This window comes from Bison bison, unplaced genomic scaffold (assembly GCF_000754665.1).
Source record: "Bison bison bison isolate TAMUID 2011002044 unplaced genomic scaffold, Bison_UMD1.0 scf7180017864088, whole genome shotgun sequence".
NCBI lineage: Eukaryota > Metazoa > Chordata > Mammalia > Artiodactyla > Bovidae > Bison > Bison bison.
In genome coordinates, this window is record NW_011494660.1 from 540,065 (window position 1) to 556,144 (window position 16,080).

Sequence of the window (16,080 nt, forward strand, 5' to 3'; positions counted from 1 at the left end):
TCTATAAGTATATAAACTGTTCACAAAAAATGAAGATATTACCAGACAAGGGTATGCATCTGTATTCCTTTGATTTATAATTCCTTTAAATTATAACTTATAAAAGTTAATTTGCCTTGTATATGTGTTTCCAAAAGAAATGTATCAGGTGAATTAGTGGTAGGTTATATAGTGCTGACAGGGCTTATTACTGCTTCAAAGTGCTTTCCTACACAGTTCATTAGAGCTGCAGACCAATGCCCAGAGAAGTCTGGGAACATGCCCCAGCTGGGTATGGGATACAGTCTTGAGCTCAGTGTAGGCCCCGTTCTCCCATCTATCCATCCAACAGGCTTTTGCAGAGCACCTACCTACTACTTAACTGGACCTTAACATTTGCTGGCCCCAGTACTAGCCAGATAACCTAACACACAGCAGGCAGTCAACAGAAGAGAGAAGAAAGGAGAACAACAAATAATCCACACTGATGTTTCACAGGCTGTTCTGTCCACATTTTCATTCAGGAAACCATTATAAACACGTAAGTGCAAGGCACTGAATTTAAAAAGATCAATCAGTCCTACAGCCGTACCAAAGAAGAGCTCACGTAAGAGTAGCTCATGCAAGATCTGGACTTAGTTTCCATCATAAAAGAGAGTGACAGAAGATACAGAGAAAGAGATCATTAAGTTCCTCAAGAGCTACTATGGTTCTTTGTACTGTATTGGCTCAGAGTCAAGTTCTTCAACCAGCCCAGTGAGTGCCTTTCAAAGGCAGATATTCAAGCCAAGGTTACAGACCCTAGATTTATCTGGAAGCAGATTTAGAGCAGACTTGGAGCACCTCCTCCATCCTGATAAGAACTCTGATTTCTGACCACATGGCTTAGTTAACATTTCTCAAACAACAGAATGGTTAAAATGGCAAATTTTATGTTATATGTGAGTCCATGGGGTCAGAGAGTCAGATGTAACTAACACTTCTATATTACTACCACAAAAAAACAACAACAAAGACATGGGTTTCCATGCCGTTTAACTACAGGTGGTATTACAAACATGAAATACTACTCTAGAACCATAATTTCTCTTGCAGGAACAAAATCCCTCTCACACACTCCGGAGTTATCACCCCAGTCGGTTTAGATCAGTTGTAATCTATTTCCAAAATCATCTAACCCTGATAATGTACACCTGTGGCCAAGAATCAGGGATGAGGATCTGGGTATCTTAAAAAAAATTACATCCATGCAAATAATTTCAGCCGAAGACTAACAATATCAGTATATGAATGTAAAGTGTGAAGTTATTCCTTGCTATTTTCGCCAAACACACCTTATCCTTTCTGGGCCATCCAAAACTAAGAAATATTTTCCTTTAGGTCAGACCACACAATGTCCCAGGGTCACTGTTGGGTTAGTTAACCTCATGAATTATCTTAAATTTGAGCATTTCCCCACGACCCCCTTTCAGGTTGTAGCTTTCTGGGCAAGGTCAGCTTCACTGGAAAATCTAAGAACTATGAATCTTAGTTCAGAAAATTTGGCTCTTAAAAAACCAGTGGTACTGCTAGCAACCACAAAAAAAATATAAAAATGAAAGGTAATTGAGGTTCAACACCATACAAAAATATGCAGGTTGAATAAATATGATCAGGTTGGCTATCTCTAAATAATGACTATTCAAAAATTACTATTACTATCTACTATTCAAAAAAAAAAAAAAAAAAAGACAATTTTTACCCATTATGATTTATTCTCTACAATACTTTGTTAAAGAGTTCAATGATTTGCACTCAGAAGTTATATAGCCAAGAGGCAACCAAGTGTAATACAAAGAATTGGTCTAAAGTCTTTGCACTGAAGGCCATACAAAGTCTCTTGCTTCAGGGAAATAAGAATGAAAATAAACAAAAAGAACAAATAGCTCCCTAGGTTCCAGGATCTCAATAGAAAATAACATCAACAGTTAGTGAAATTGTAGGTGTTAACATACCATGGAAAACAGATCTTGTGCAAATATTAACACCCAGGACTTCTGTATAGATGATTTTTATTATAAACAATAAAATATATGTAATGTCTGAACTACAAACCTTTCGTGTTGAAATGGTCTCTAACATGAGTTGCTTTAATATTATGAAGCGAAAAAGTTTAAGAATCTCACAGTGGAAACAATCCAACACTGATAAACTCTAGTGATCAAAGACATTCTCTTTTAATGAAGAACAAGGACAATTCGAAATTACAGAATGTCCTAGCTGTGGGTATTATGAGACAAGCCAACTTTCCAGACCGAAAGGCACTCACAGCTAGGGATGAAACGAACTCCGAACCAAACCAGCCACAGTGGGCTGGTCCCTTAAAAACAGTGGTTACTGTTCAGCTTGAGCAGTCCAAGGACAAAGGAAACACTGAGCAGAAAACATTCCCTTCTCTTTAAACCTACCACTCACACTACATATACTGGCCACCCTCATCACTGCTTTGGTCAAGCAACATGGAAGGCAGGTCAGTTCCAGTTCGGAGTTGTCATTTCCCTACGCAAAGCTGCCATATGGATGATCCAGACTTAGTATTTTTCCTGAGAGCCACCTGCCACACATCTTCATAAGGTGACCATGACCATTTATTTCCAGACCACTTCCTGACTAGGCTCCATTCAGGACAGACACTGAGTGCCATTCCTCACAGGGCCAAACAGTTTTCCTTGGTCGACTCCTGAGTCCTCTTACTAAAGTCAGAGGAACCCGAGCATCTCCATGGCTGGACTCGGATGGGAGCATAAGGGAATGTGCGGGGAGTAAGGCTTCTTCACTCCAAAAACCACTGAGCCCACTTCAGTGTGGTTCTGGGCTTAAGCCCGATTCTTGTGCACTGATTTTTTCCCCCCATTTCCTGGGGTTTTAAATTTTCTGTTTTTTTTTCTTAAATGGCAGGTTTCCTACCCCACCCTCAATAAAATTAAAAAAAAAAAAAATACTATACACTGGGAAAGACAAATAGGGCAACATTTCTACAAGAAAAAATAGGCTTGAAAGAGCATGGCACTGTAAATGCTTGCATGACCAGTCTCACTGAGCGTGCTCAGGGGTGAAAGTTTAGCACCATTTTTTTTGCTTTTTTTAAACTTTAGAAATTAAACACAACTTTTAACATAGAAGACTTGAACAGTAATGAGTGTAGCCCTATGTATCAATACTGTTGTACAAATTGGAGGTGGGTGGTTTAGTCCAGAGCTGACCACCCTGACATCAATCCATGGCACCTATAAGTAACTGTCGTCACATTTGTTTGTAACAGGACATTTATTATTCTCAGCAGCAGGAAATCATGAAACAACTCCTTCATCTTCAGAAGCCTGTTTTCATTAACACTGCGAGGGAAAGGTGGCAGGATGTGGGAGTGTGCCCAGCAGCGAGCTGGTGCTGGAGCCTGGCCCACACACCTGGACATCAGCCCACGCTTCCCTTGCACATTCCACATCCTTAACAGCAGCAGAGGATGGTGCCAAGCACACTGCTCTCCCTAACCCCTCTCTTCAAGAAACAGGACTGCTATGCCTAGAAAAGCATGTGTCATTCCTCAGACTGTCCCTGCTCCCCCCGCCCCCCGCTCCTGGCAGAAGAAAACTCAAAAGATCTTTTGCTTGAATATTTGCCCATTTCGGAAAGCCACACCACTACCACATAAACATTAAAAATAAATTAAATCAAAACATTGTGTTCACTGGGTTGACACCCAATCCACTTTAGAGTTCTCTAAGCATATTGTTGGAAACCAGTGTATCACCTGGAGGGTCTTTTCTTCCAACTGGCCACCTCTCCCTGTGAATCACTTCAGCAGTGCCTCTGTGACAACGTTGTCAAAGCATCTTCCAAATTCCCAACTTCTATGAACTTTGCCACCATATGAGTGAAGAATAGGCAAGAGGAAGGAGAAACCTGCTGACAGCTATTTGGAATCAGCAAAAATGGGAAAGGGAAATATGCCACATTAAAGTATGAATGACCTAAAACAAAATAAGCTATTTGGAACTCTGCCACAGTGGGGTGATGTTTTCCCAGCGTGTTAGGCAAGATAAAGATTCACCTTGTTTAATTACACAGCTTTGTCTAAAGTCCCCATAAAGGACTGAAACATTAACAGTTTTCCCACTTCTACAGGCAAACTAGAAAAAGGAACTCCTCTGCTTAAAGGTCTCTCAGGATGTTTGCCTGAAAAGAAAAACAGCTTGGAGACCCTGGATTCTCTCCTATGACGACGTATCCTTCTAAAACCCAACCCAAGTGCTTGTTGGAACGTCTCTGAGAACCTAGATCCAGCTATAGGCACTGCTACCAGTAGAGGAGTGAGGTAGCCAGGTGGTAAGGAAGAGGTCTCTCCCTTGACACTGCGTGCAGTGATGCCATCAGGACCTCCCGCAGGCATCCCAGTCCATCCTCAGCAGGCCAAACCACAGAGCTTGGTTCAGTCCCAGAAGACTCGATGCAGGAAGAGTGCCAGAAAATCCAACTGAGAGTGGGATGAGAATTAGAACCTTCGAGGCTAATTGAGCAATGAGATCTGCAACGCCATCCAAAGGGCTTCTGATCTTGAGGTGGGTCTCTGTCCAGGAGCCACGGAGGACTCATGGTGCCCACGTTTGACCCTAACATGGCGTCCTCTTATGAAGCATGGAGGTTGTGATCAACTCTCGGTACGCAATAAACTGCAAGTTTAAAAAAAGGAATTTAAAACAACCTAAAAATGTTTCTTGTTGGTCTCCGTTGCCCAGACTGCCAGGGGAATACACCTACTTGATCTGGGGAGGCTGCAGGTGTGTGTGGGGTAAGCCTTCATGGACCATCAATTCCAGCTTCCACTGTGTGTCCGACACACAGGCAGCACATCAGCAGCGGCACCTGCATGCCCAAGTCTTCTGAGCCCACACGGAATTCTCACTAGGCATGGAGGAGCCCCAGTCCAACGGAACCCCGTATTGAGGAAAGGCTGAGATAAGGCTTGGGCCCTCAAGTTCTGTTTCATTCAGTATAAGCCCCCCCTCCCACCTCAGTCAGCTGGAGGCAGACTTGGCAACGGAAGCTAGCATCATAAAATGGTGCAGTAATAGAAGTAACTGGACCAGGAAGAGGAGGCATCTGCTCCAATGATGTCATAGCCATTGGTGGCCACGGGGGGGTGTGACTGGTCATGCAGCCGTGTGTCAGGAGTAATGATTGTAGAGGGGCGGGGCATGAAGAGTGCCATTCTGGAAACAATGCTGTCGAGAAGCTATATACTCTGCATAACTGATTGTCACCTTCTCACTTCGGTACCTGTGTAAGGAAACAGGAAAGGGTGTTAGGAACCCCCAATACTTCATTTTAAAATCACGCAGCAGAGTAAACCAAAAGCTTATTCCACATTTTCAAAGAATAAAATGGAAGACCAAGAGCAATCTTACTTACAGAAAATGAAAGACAGCACAAGAAAACAGTGTTGTTATTACAAATGAACAAGATGAAAAAGCACAGTCACAGTCCACCCCTGAGAATGTTTTCTGCACATCCCACCTTTAAACACTTCATATGCTTATCATTAGGCTGCTCTTAAGCAATCTGCTACTAGGGTCTGGATGAAGAATTTCAAGGTCAAATTATATGGGTGGCAGACGGGAAGATGGCTGCACCAATGCCCAGTGTAAAATGCATTATCTATTTCAGGTTAAAATGTGATAAATTTGACAGAAATGCAACTTCAACTTGCAGAAAAGCAACAAACAAGTTATTTATAACTAAAAGGGGCACAGATACCTAATTCTGGGTCAAATTCTGATGAAGCAGGTTAAAAGATCCTGGGTCTCACTTCCCAGATGAATGTGCCATATCATATATCACAGGGTCATCAGAACAGAATTCATAGCACTTTGGCCTTGCTCTAAAAAGAGCCATGAGTCAGGATGCGAAGCATGGGGTGTTACAAACCTATGGAGCCTACTACAGACCACAGGAGCTGGGTGTGACAATCCTTACCCAGAGCCATCTCTTTCCCTCTGTAATCACTCCTCCACTGCAAGGTGATTATTCCTGAATTTTGACAGGGAAATGGCTGTTCAAATAAATTATAATAATAATGATAATAATAATGCTTTGTATTTGAAGATTTTTCTTTTTTGGAATCCAAAGCATTTCAAAAACATGGGGTTATCTTCCAAATAGACCTGTGAGGTTACTACATGATTATTCAGCATTTTACAGATGAAGAGGCCAACAGAGGCCCACACAAACCCACAGAAGCTACACCTCTCAGGATTTCCAATTTCAATAGGGATGGGAAGAGAACCGACACCTACTGACCACCTACGATACTGCCTGGCCCCAGACTAGAATTTCTGCACACATTACCTTACCACACTCTAGAACAACCCCAAGGCAGGCTTTTTTTTTCTGCTCAGAGAGGCCCAAGTCACACAGCTGGAAGTGGTGGAGCTGGGATTTAGGGTCCAGTTCATACAGATTTTACTATAGACCCCCCCCATAGACGTATTTGCTCCTAACAGGCAGAGGCGTTTCCTTGTCACTAGTCCATCAACACGCCACCTGACTGCATGTGGTGACTTCGACTGATCCAGGACTTCTGTTATTAAGAGCCTTTTCCCCTGCTTTCAGCTTTCCCACTCAGCCTCCCAACAAGTGGGTCTGGCAAAGACACCCACGATTGTTCAGCAGCTACTCTGCCCCCACTATGCCATCAGCTGAGCTGTGGAGACGCCCAGGATGCTGGGGAGTCTCTGCCTTCTCTGCCACTGCTTCCTCAGAGCTTCAACCTCACATATACTTCTTTGGTTTGGAGACATTAGCAGGGAACATTTTTCTCTTCCCCTGTCTATCAAAAGTATCTTCCATCCAACCCCAACTAAGTTAAAATGACAAGGAAAATGAGACAGTGGCTTACCTGGTGAGTTTGATGGTTTTTCTGAATTCACTGGTAATTGGAGCCTTAAAGCCACCTTTCCTGAGCAAGGAATCTATCGTCTGGATCTGATCCCAGTCTGAGGAGAAGACGGGCACACAGAGGTCAGTGCGCACTGACACCAAACCAGGCAGGCAGTGCCCTAACACAGTGACAGGAGGGCAGCAGCCGGACCCGCTGGGGCAGGCTGGGCGTGGCCCCCACATCCCGGAGTCCTGTCTGCCTCACTGGCAGTCCAAGGAGAGCCAGAGACGTGCGAGGATGCCCAGCACACACTGTCAGTGGCCTTCCCCTTCTTCTGAGTCTTTCCTGTCAGGTATGATCTCAGGACAACTATCTAGAAGCAAATATGGTCCCAACTTAGTTGGCCTAGTGCTGTAACCAGGGCTGCTCTGGGAGAAAGGAGAATTCATATTCTGCAGCTTGCATTCCTTCACGTGCATCTTGATGATTTCTAGGAGTCGTTTTCTACTAGAGGCTCGACAGCAGGACAGAAGCTATTCCCTTGGGAAGGATGGGAAAGTTGTTGCACATCTACTGCTGTGTTGTTCTAGAAATATTTTCACCAGATACAACCAAATATATCAAACTGAAAACCAAACAGAACTCCATAAATCACTTCAGTAGGTGCCTTGATTTTAATTTTCCCAATCAGTTTCCAAATAGAAAAAGTGTTTAATTATTTACCTAAATCATCATCACATCTCACTATTAGGAAATGTTCCTGGTCCATCTCCTTGGACAGAAATGCCAGATTTATGACCTCAAAGAGGTGGCTAAAAGGCTTCCTCTTTTTTAAGCCATATCCCCACTGCTTTCCGTGACAGGAACCAACAAGGCAATCCCTCTCCACATAATCAGTTCACTGATATACTGAACTCAGTATTTTCCTCTATTTCAGTTTCATACCTAACTACTAGATATTATTTTTTAAAAAAAGACTAGTTCCAAAAAAGAAAGAAAATTGGGTTGTACACTGCAGAATGCATAAACACCATTTTAAGGTATTCTTCTAAATATTCTTAAAGAGAAAACCTGCCCAGCCCACTTCCTACCTTTAGTGTCCCACTGTAGGAACTACTGAGTTCTTTTTTTCTACAATTACCACTGCAGTTTTGGGGCCAAGAAATACTACTACTCATTGAAAGTAAGTGAAACAGATTACCTGACAAGTATTTACCCCTTTTCCCTCCCAGCTCTTTTGGGGAGTTTCTTATTCTGTAAGAATTTGATAGATATGGAAAGAAAGCTCGCCACTCATACGCAGTCATGCTGCACTGAAAGGCAGCACAGCCCACTCCCCTGCCCTCTGCCTGACAACACTGTGGAGGGTATCACTCCATTTGTCGAACTCACCTTGTTCCTTTGCAACCTCAGGTAAGTAAGTGGCTGTACGTTTGACGCCTTTTTCATTGATGAATTCAATTCGAATCCCATGGACCCCAACCTACAAAAACACACAACCAATAAATGCCGTTTACTTACTCTAATGGAACTTCAATTATCCTCACGTAAATTGACACTGTCCCCTGACCAGCTTGACCCAGGGCTGAGAAAAGGGGAGCCTCATACTTTTCACGACTGACTCTCTCTCAGGCATAGAAGCTGAAGAAACTGCTGCTTCAGGGAAAGGGAGACTCTATGTGGAGCCACCTCGCTGAGACTATGGAGGCTACATACATCAATTCTCTCAATAACGCATCCAATAATCATGAATATTCCACCTTTAATATTCAAGAACAGGCTACAGGATTTGATCAGGGTTCCTGACTTTTCACATGTGGCTCGTAATAACAACATTTATTCAAGGGCTTACCAAGAAGAATCAGGAATGTTCTCCTTTATCCCATTATTTATTAGACGTGGGAAAAGGACGTGGGAGAGAGTAGACTGGTAAGAAAGGGATTTCTTTCTGCTTCTAATATCGAAGTATCTTTTCTGTCACCCAGGTTGCCTACAACTGCCTCTGACCTCAGCTCTCACATGCTTATACCCTTGCTCAATGAAGGAGATACATTACCATGTACTAACCCGAACCCAAATGCAACGAGAGATGCAGAGTTCCAAATGCGGCTGTTCTCACCTCCCAGTCCAGGTAATCACTGGCATCCTCAAAGTTAGTAAGGAGGGAGACAGAGCAGAAAAGTTTAGGCAGCTCCTCTCGGGTCAGGGGGGGAAATCGGCTGTCCTTAAGTGCACTGGAGGGGACAGAAAACATGAGTGAGGCTGCTCTGGAATTGGGAGCCAATATCATAAGCCTGAAAGTTTACGGCTCTTGAGCTCTGCAGAAAACATTCACTACCCATCAGCACGAACATGCTAAATACAACATGATGCTACTGTCTACACTTGAACTGCTAAGTGACTCACCAGATTAAAGCCCCCACAGCTCCTGACTATCAAAAAGAAACACTCAAGCTTCACCACTCAGAAGAAACAGGCAGTTATTTTCAAATTTTGCAAATAATCTACCCATCTCACGTGTGGTGTCATTACCTGGTTAGCGTGTATTCCCTGAGTCCTGAATGAAGATTCATGGCTGAGAAGGTCCCAATGCAGCCACGAAGCCGCTTGTCCCGCCCTGTCTTCCATGTCACAAAGAGTGGACTGAAAGAGCAAGCACGCAGCAATCAGAGAAGAAAACCTTGGCTTTATCCCTGTCCGCCTGTTCTTCCCCAACACGACTGTTCTCTATGTGGGCTGTCTGGAAGGCTGCGGCCTCCGGGCGCCGTGCGGCCCCAAGGTGGAGATGGAGAGGAAGTGGCTACGAGGCTCAGGGAGAGGCTCCCGCAGCCCCTGCTCTCAGCTCCGCTCCACTCCACAAGGACACACTGTTTCCTTCCTCCTCTGCTCAGGACTCTTTCTGCTAGTTCTCCACATCTTCCTCCTCCTGTTTACCCTCTTTCTCTGTGTCCATGTCTCCCAGTTCCACCGTTCCTGAAGACATAGCCTGCACACCTTCTCCCCTCAACCCCATACTGCACCCATCATTATTTCTGTCTCTTCTGTTTATAAATTCCAGAAAAAAAAAAGTCTCCGAGAAAGTTTATTCTGTGGACTTCCCTGGTGGTTAAGAATACGCCAGGCAACGCAGGGGTTATGGGTTCAATCCCACATGCAACAAGCCTGCCTGTCACAACTACTGCGCCAGAGCAGCACAACTAGAGTCTGTTCACTGCACAAAATATCCTGGATGATGCAATGAAGATCCCATGTGCCTCAACTAAGACCCAACGCAGCCGAATAAATGAATTTTTTAAAAAAAGGCTTATTCTGGGATTTTCCTAGTGTTCCAGTGGCTAAGAATCTGCGTTCCCATGCAGTAAACATGAGTTTGATCCCTAGTTGGGGAACTAAGATCCCACGTGCTGAGGGACAATTAAACCTTGAGTGTCACAACGAGAGAGAACCCCACAGGCCGCAACTAAGATCCAATGCAGTCAAAAATAAATAATTCTTTTTTTTTTTTTAAAGCTTATTTTCAGCAGAAGTTACCACTTTCTAGGCCAAAGTCATGTTCCATTAGGCTACATCAAATAGACAGTAATAGATATTTAGACACATGTTACGGGGCTGCCTCCTCTTCTGAAAATTCTTCCATGTTCCTATGCCTTTACGTCTTAAGATTCTTGAGTTAACACTGCTAAAAAGCAACTTACATCTTTAAAGTTACCTTTGATCATTATTACAAGGCAAGATCTCCCACCTACCCATCTTTTCCTTTCAGTAAAACACCTGAACAGCACCAGCCAAAGTTAATGTTTCAAAACCTACTCAAAAACCCTTCCAATTCCACTGTCCCCACAGCCTACAAAGCTGTGGTCACCACCTACTCTTCGAAGTCTGTGTCCCTCTCCTGCAAGGGATGCACCTAATCCCACTCAGGTCAAGGCTCAGACTCTCCATCTACTTAGTTAGGACTTTTCTGTCCACAGATGTCACATGGGAATACTTCCCTAAAAAGCGAGCATATTTTCTCATTCCTTTCCTCTGACACAATCACAGACTAACTTCCCCTCTACTTCTGCCCAGACACTGTGAGGCACACCCGGTTTAGCTGTTGTGTGTGATCTGTCTATTCAAGTCTCCTGAGAGCAAGGACTATTTCTTCATGCCTGTCTATTCCCCACGCAGCCCTCAGTATGGCACAAACAGTTCTTAGTCCTCTAAAAGCACCTCCTAAAAAAATTAAAAAGCAGCACTGCTCTTTAAATGCACCTCAAAGCTGCCTCCAGTTCTGAGAAAGCAAGCCTTAGCATGCCTTTCTTCACTTGACTTCACCCTTTACATACACATATTCCTTATTTAAGTCACTAACACCTCACGGGAACTTGGGACAGTCTTGAACTAAAAACATCAAAACAAATTCTGACATTCTTGGTGGGGTGCTGGCAGCCCCATGGGACTGACAGTAAGTTATGAGACTCTTGAATGAGCTCCTCGTCTCCAGCCTGGCCCTCAGACACTGGTAGTTCACTCGGATTTCAGCAATGCCTGGGTGTGCAATGGTGTGGTGGTGTGACTTCTCCACATGAGGGTCTGAATGAGCTACCCACTGCCATGTGAAACCAAAAGACAAGCAAAATCAAAACTCTCTTGATTCCCAGAATGTAACTTTAACAATAAGCCAATAACTCCTTCAAACGTAGCCTAGTATCCACTTTTGATATTCTGGATATTGTCTGGATATTTTTCATCATTTTTTTCCCATTAACCTTTGCCCAAACCATGTTAAAGCTTTTTATAAGTAGAAGACCGTTGCAAGAAAATAACCCTGGAAAGAGGGTGCCATGCCTTTGTCACCGTCCCCAGCGCGTGACTGCTTTACTCACTAGGGGTCATTGGTGAACCTAGGAAGTCGTGGCTGCGGGAAGCCATAGAGGTGACAGTAGAGGACATCAAAGCAGTAGCAGCACATCTCTGCGGTCACCACCAGGTTCTTGGTGGTGTTGGCAGTTCCATTGGGCCGGGGGAGAGGGCTCAGCGCTCCCGATGCGGGATTCATTCGTGTGATGGGAGAGTTTCCAGGTCCCAGAGTTAAGTCCGACACATTCTCCCGACCACTGCTGCCATCCACATGCTGGTGGTTTTGAAGAGGTCCTGAACTAGAGCCAGGGACAGTTGTAGACTGGTTCCCGTGACTGTGCGTTCCACTTCCAGATAACTTAGGCTTCTTGACCCCACAACAACCTGCTGCCAGCTTGGGCTCAAGTGGAGGAACACAACGTCTTTTTCCCATCCTGATTCAGTGCTTGAGGTCTGGAATGCTGCAGAACCCTAATCCAAAAGAGAACACCCAAGCATTAATTCAAATGTTAGTTAGAAGAACACAAAAATCAGAGAAAGGGTCTACATGGAAGGGGTAGGAGTCATCGAGTTCTTTCTCACACAGGTCACACTGCTCACAAAGGGTGTCAGACCAGTGGGCTGGAAGAGCCTGCATTCCAGACCAGGGACGCCCAACCGTTACCTGAGGGGAAGCGATTTTTCACTTTCCATAAAGGTTATGACCATCATGGATGGAGGCAGGCCAAAGACAGCTCCCTCTTGCCCAGGTCTCCTCAGGCAGAAAGAAGGGTAGAGTGGCAGCCGGTCTGCAGGCGAATGGGGACACTTGGAGACTGACTGAAAGACTGCACCTGACCTGGCAGGCTCTTCATCAGGACGCTTTCTCTACATTTCTACAGGCTCCAAATTGAACCACTCTGTTTCTAAAGAACCCCAGAGGAACTTTCATGTTTTTCCTTGTTAACCACATCCTTTCCGCATTTTCCCCATCACTAACCTCAACTTAGCTGTGTGACTTTAGCTCCAGACCTCTGTGAGGATGGAGAGCAGCCGCTGCTCTGGCAAGAGTGCGCTAACACAAGGCGACCGCCCGCCTTCCGTCCTCACAGCAATCCTGCGGTCCTATTTTCTTTGGTTCGCCTCTGAACGTACTCCAATTTCTACACTTCTATACTTTCAAGACCCCATTCAAAAAAGCTACAACCAAGCAGAAACCTTTATTCACACAAATGACCCAAGCTTCAGTCCTTTTGTGAGGTAGCCATTTCTGCCCTGTCACAGCAAGGCAGAGATGCAAAGCCATCAGTCTGACAAAATGTGGCATTAGATGGGCCAGCAAACCAGAGTTCCAGCTGATAAAGGGAAGGAAGGAATCTTTTTCCATTAAATTCTTTTTCTTAAGAAGCCCAAGGTAAAGATATATAGCTGTAACATGACTAAGATTCTTTCTGTTATCTATCTCAATAATTGAGACTCATGAAAATAGATCCTAGTTATTTCAATGTTGATAATACCAAAGTTAAAATCCTGCTAACTTGAGAAAAATGTACTTTGTTTTTTCACAAATCACTACATGTTGGTTTTTTTTTAAGGGCTTCCCTGGTGGCTCAGACGGTAAAGCATCTGCCTGTAGTGCGGGAGACCCAGGTTTGATCCCTGGGTTGGGAAGATCCCCTAGAGAAGGAAATGGCAACCCACTCCATGGGGTCCAAAATCCCATGGACGGGGGAGCCTGGTAGGCTGCAGTCCATGGGGTCACAAAGAGTCGGACACGACTGAGCGACTTCACTTTCACTTTTCACTTAGTTTTAGCCTCCTACTCAAAATATGTAATTTTCATCTAAAATTTTCTCTGTAATTTGAACACGCAGTACATAATTGCCTTTTTAGGCACTACTCTACTATATTGTATAGTATTTTGGTTGTAATGTGTACAATCTTTTAAATAAAATTAGGTAAGTGCATACTCGTTTCCAATGCCGTTATTTCTACAAACACAACTTGTCACTTTAGATTGAATGAGATACAAAAATTTCACAAATAGTGCATTTGTTTCTGATATATCCTGATCCCTAACAAAATACATATTTTTGTATTAGGACAATTCTTCGGAAGAAAGTTGTCTCTAGCAGAGGAGTAACGGTTTGCACATTTCGATGTCTAGCTTGCAACAGGCTTCTTTTTGAGAAAGCCTCATGCATGTGATACACTAAAACCTCCAATGATTCTAAGTGTGGATATCACTGTCTTGTTCAGACTGTTAAGAGAGGGAGCAGGAGGTCCTGGTTAAAAATGCTGCCTCCAGACTCAAATGGCCTGGGTTCACATGTGATTCCTCCAGGATTAACCTCTCTATGCCTCAGTTTCAGCAAACTGGGAATTGCTTCATGGGGCTGTTAGGAGAAGTGAGTTTATTCTATGTGAAGTGCTTCCATACAGTTTCTGGCATAAAGTTAGCTGCTCTTATCATCTGGGCTCTCATCTGACTGCTCCCCCCAGAGGGGAGACTCCGGGAAGGCTAGGACTTTGCTGCACACTCAAGGCTTAGAGCACCGAACAGATGCTCTTTAAATAGGATTTCACTTAATCCTCAGAACCACCCAGCAAGGATATTACAATCATTTTACAAAGGAGGAAACTTAGGTTTAATAAGAAAAACACTCTGCCACTGAGTGGCACTAGGTGCCATTAACTGCCACTGAGTGGCAGAGTCAGTATTTGGACCACAATCTACCTGTCAGACTACAAGGCTTGGGTCTTCCCACCATGCCACAAACAAGAACGAAGCCTGCCAATAATATTCACTGGATTCAGTCCCTTTGCTAAGGGCGTGATTAAAAGAAAAAAATCAAGGGTATACTGAAAACTAAAAGAATAGCTTGCAAAATTTTGCCCATAAAAATGGAGCCGAGGGAAGCTGACTTCCCTGGTGGACCAGTGGTTAAGAATCCACCTTCCAATTCAGGGGATATGGGTTTGACCCATAGTCGGGGAACTAAGATTCCCACATGCCTCAGAGCAACTAAGCTTGTGCACTGCACTAGTGAGCCTGCAGGCTCCAGAGCCCGTGCTCTACAACGAGAGAAGGCCTCCCACACCACAACCAGAGAATCCCCTCAAGACGCAACAAAGACAGTGCAGCCAACATAATTTAAAAAAAAGGAGGAGCAGGGGGAAAAAACCAAAACCTAAGCCCAAAGCTCTGCCATCACCCTGACAACGACCAGTGCCCCTGCCGTAGTCACTTGCGTCCACAACGAGTGACACTGGCCTCCGAGCCCTCACTTGACTGTCCTCCTTGGCCTAACTGTGGGCAGAGGCTTTAGGGCATGTGTTCAGCGAAGCAGAGGGACCTTGTCTCGAGAGCTAGAGCTTTAGCAGCACCAATAGGGCCCTGAGGCTCTGCCTCTAGAGTCCCAACGTTCAAAGAAGCAAAGAGAAGGGATGAAATAACAGTAAGTTAAAAAAAGAAATCCTTCCTCATTCTCCTTATACCACAGGCCGCTTGAAGGAAGAGAGAAATGTCATGAGATAGTGGTAACTCAGGTGTTCCTCCCAAGGTGCCATCAGCTCTCTGATGGGTGAAACACCCCGTAACAGAGCAGTGGGTTTTCAAACCATGCCAAGGCAGGTGAGGTCAAGCTCAGGAATATTCTGCCTACACCAGTGGTCCCCAATCTTTCTGGCCCAGGGACTGGTTTCAGGACAATTCAAACACATTTATCATGCACTTTATTTTTAATCTAATGCCACCGCTGATCTGACAGGAGGTACTGGTCCGAGGCCTGTAGCTGGTGACCCCTGGCCTACCCATAATGCACAACCACTGCTCTGTAGGGGGGCATACCAAGAGATTACATTTAGCAATTCACCCACACCATCCCCAACTGTGATTTGTAATCAACAGAGCCAACCCAAACCTTGTGGATCCTCAGGACCAAGTTTTCTCTGGAGGCCACTAAACAAACAATTCAATCAATATTCTCAATTAGTGACTAAAGGCAGAGTTAGAGACTTTCTGCATCAAAACTATATTAGAAGGCATTTTTTAAAATTTATTCCATAAAACTTAAATCTATAGAAAACTTCAAACATAAAGTAAAAGAGTATAATGAACCCAATACTCAGCTTTAATAATTTTCAACAAAGGGCCAAACTTATTTCACCCACAGCCTACTTACTCCATCTCCCTCACCCTACTGAATTATTTAAGGTTTGTTTTTTAAATGGGCCAAAATTTTACGTGTACGTCCGCGTAAAGCAAATATTAACTAAACAGTACAGACCGTGAAGGTGCTGGTAGTGAGTACTTTTATTTACATAGCAACCACTGCCTATCCACTCCATCAGGTTTCCCTCTC

The 16,080-nt window shown here is 44.2% G+C and overlaps 1 protein-coding gene across 2 annotated transcripts in view; it reads right to left on the bottom strand.

The window, feature by feature from the left end:
• Positions 1-1,714: 1,714 nt before the first annotated feature.
• AMMECR1L (AMMECR1-like) overlaps positions 1,715-16,080 on the bottom strand; it is an 18,869-nt gene continuing 4,503 nt past the window's right edge. The window contains exons 2-8 of one of the 2 annotated variants that reach the window (XM_010837945.1): positions 11,764-12,208; positions 9,428-9,538; positions 9,015-9,129; positions 8,288-8,378; positions 6,914-7,010; positions 5,992-6,045; positions 5,208-5,295 (exon numbers count right to left, since the gene is read on the bottom strand). In XM_010837945.1, the coding sequence (XP_010836247.1) occupies positions 6,018-6,045; positions 6,914-7,010; positions 8,288-8,378; positions 9,015-9,129; positions 9,428-9,538; positions 11,764-12,170 (849 nt within the window). In that variant the 5' untranslated portion in view covers positions 12,171-12,208 and the 3' untranslated portion in view covers positions 5,208-5,295; positions 5,992-6,017. Of the gene's footprint in view, positions 5,296-5,991; positions 6,046-6,913; positions 7,011-8,287; positions 8,379-9,014; positions 9,130-9,427; positions 9,539-11,763; positions 12,209-16,080 lie in introns of both variants that reach the window. The other variant, XM_010837944.1, reaches the window with a different exon arrangement.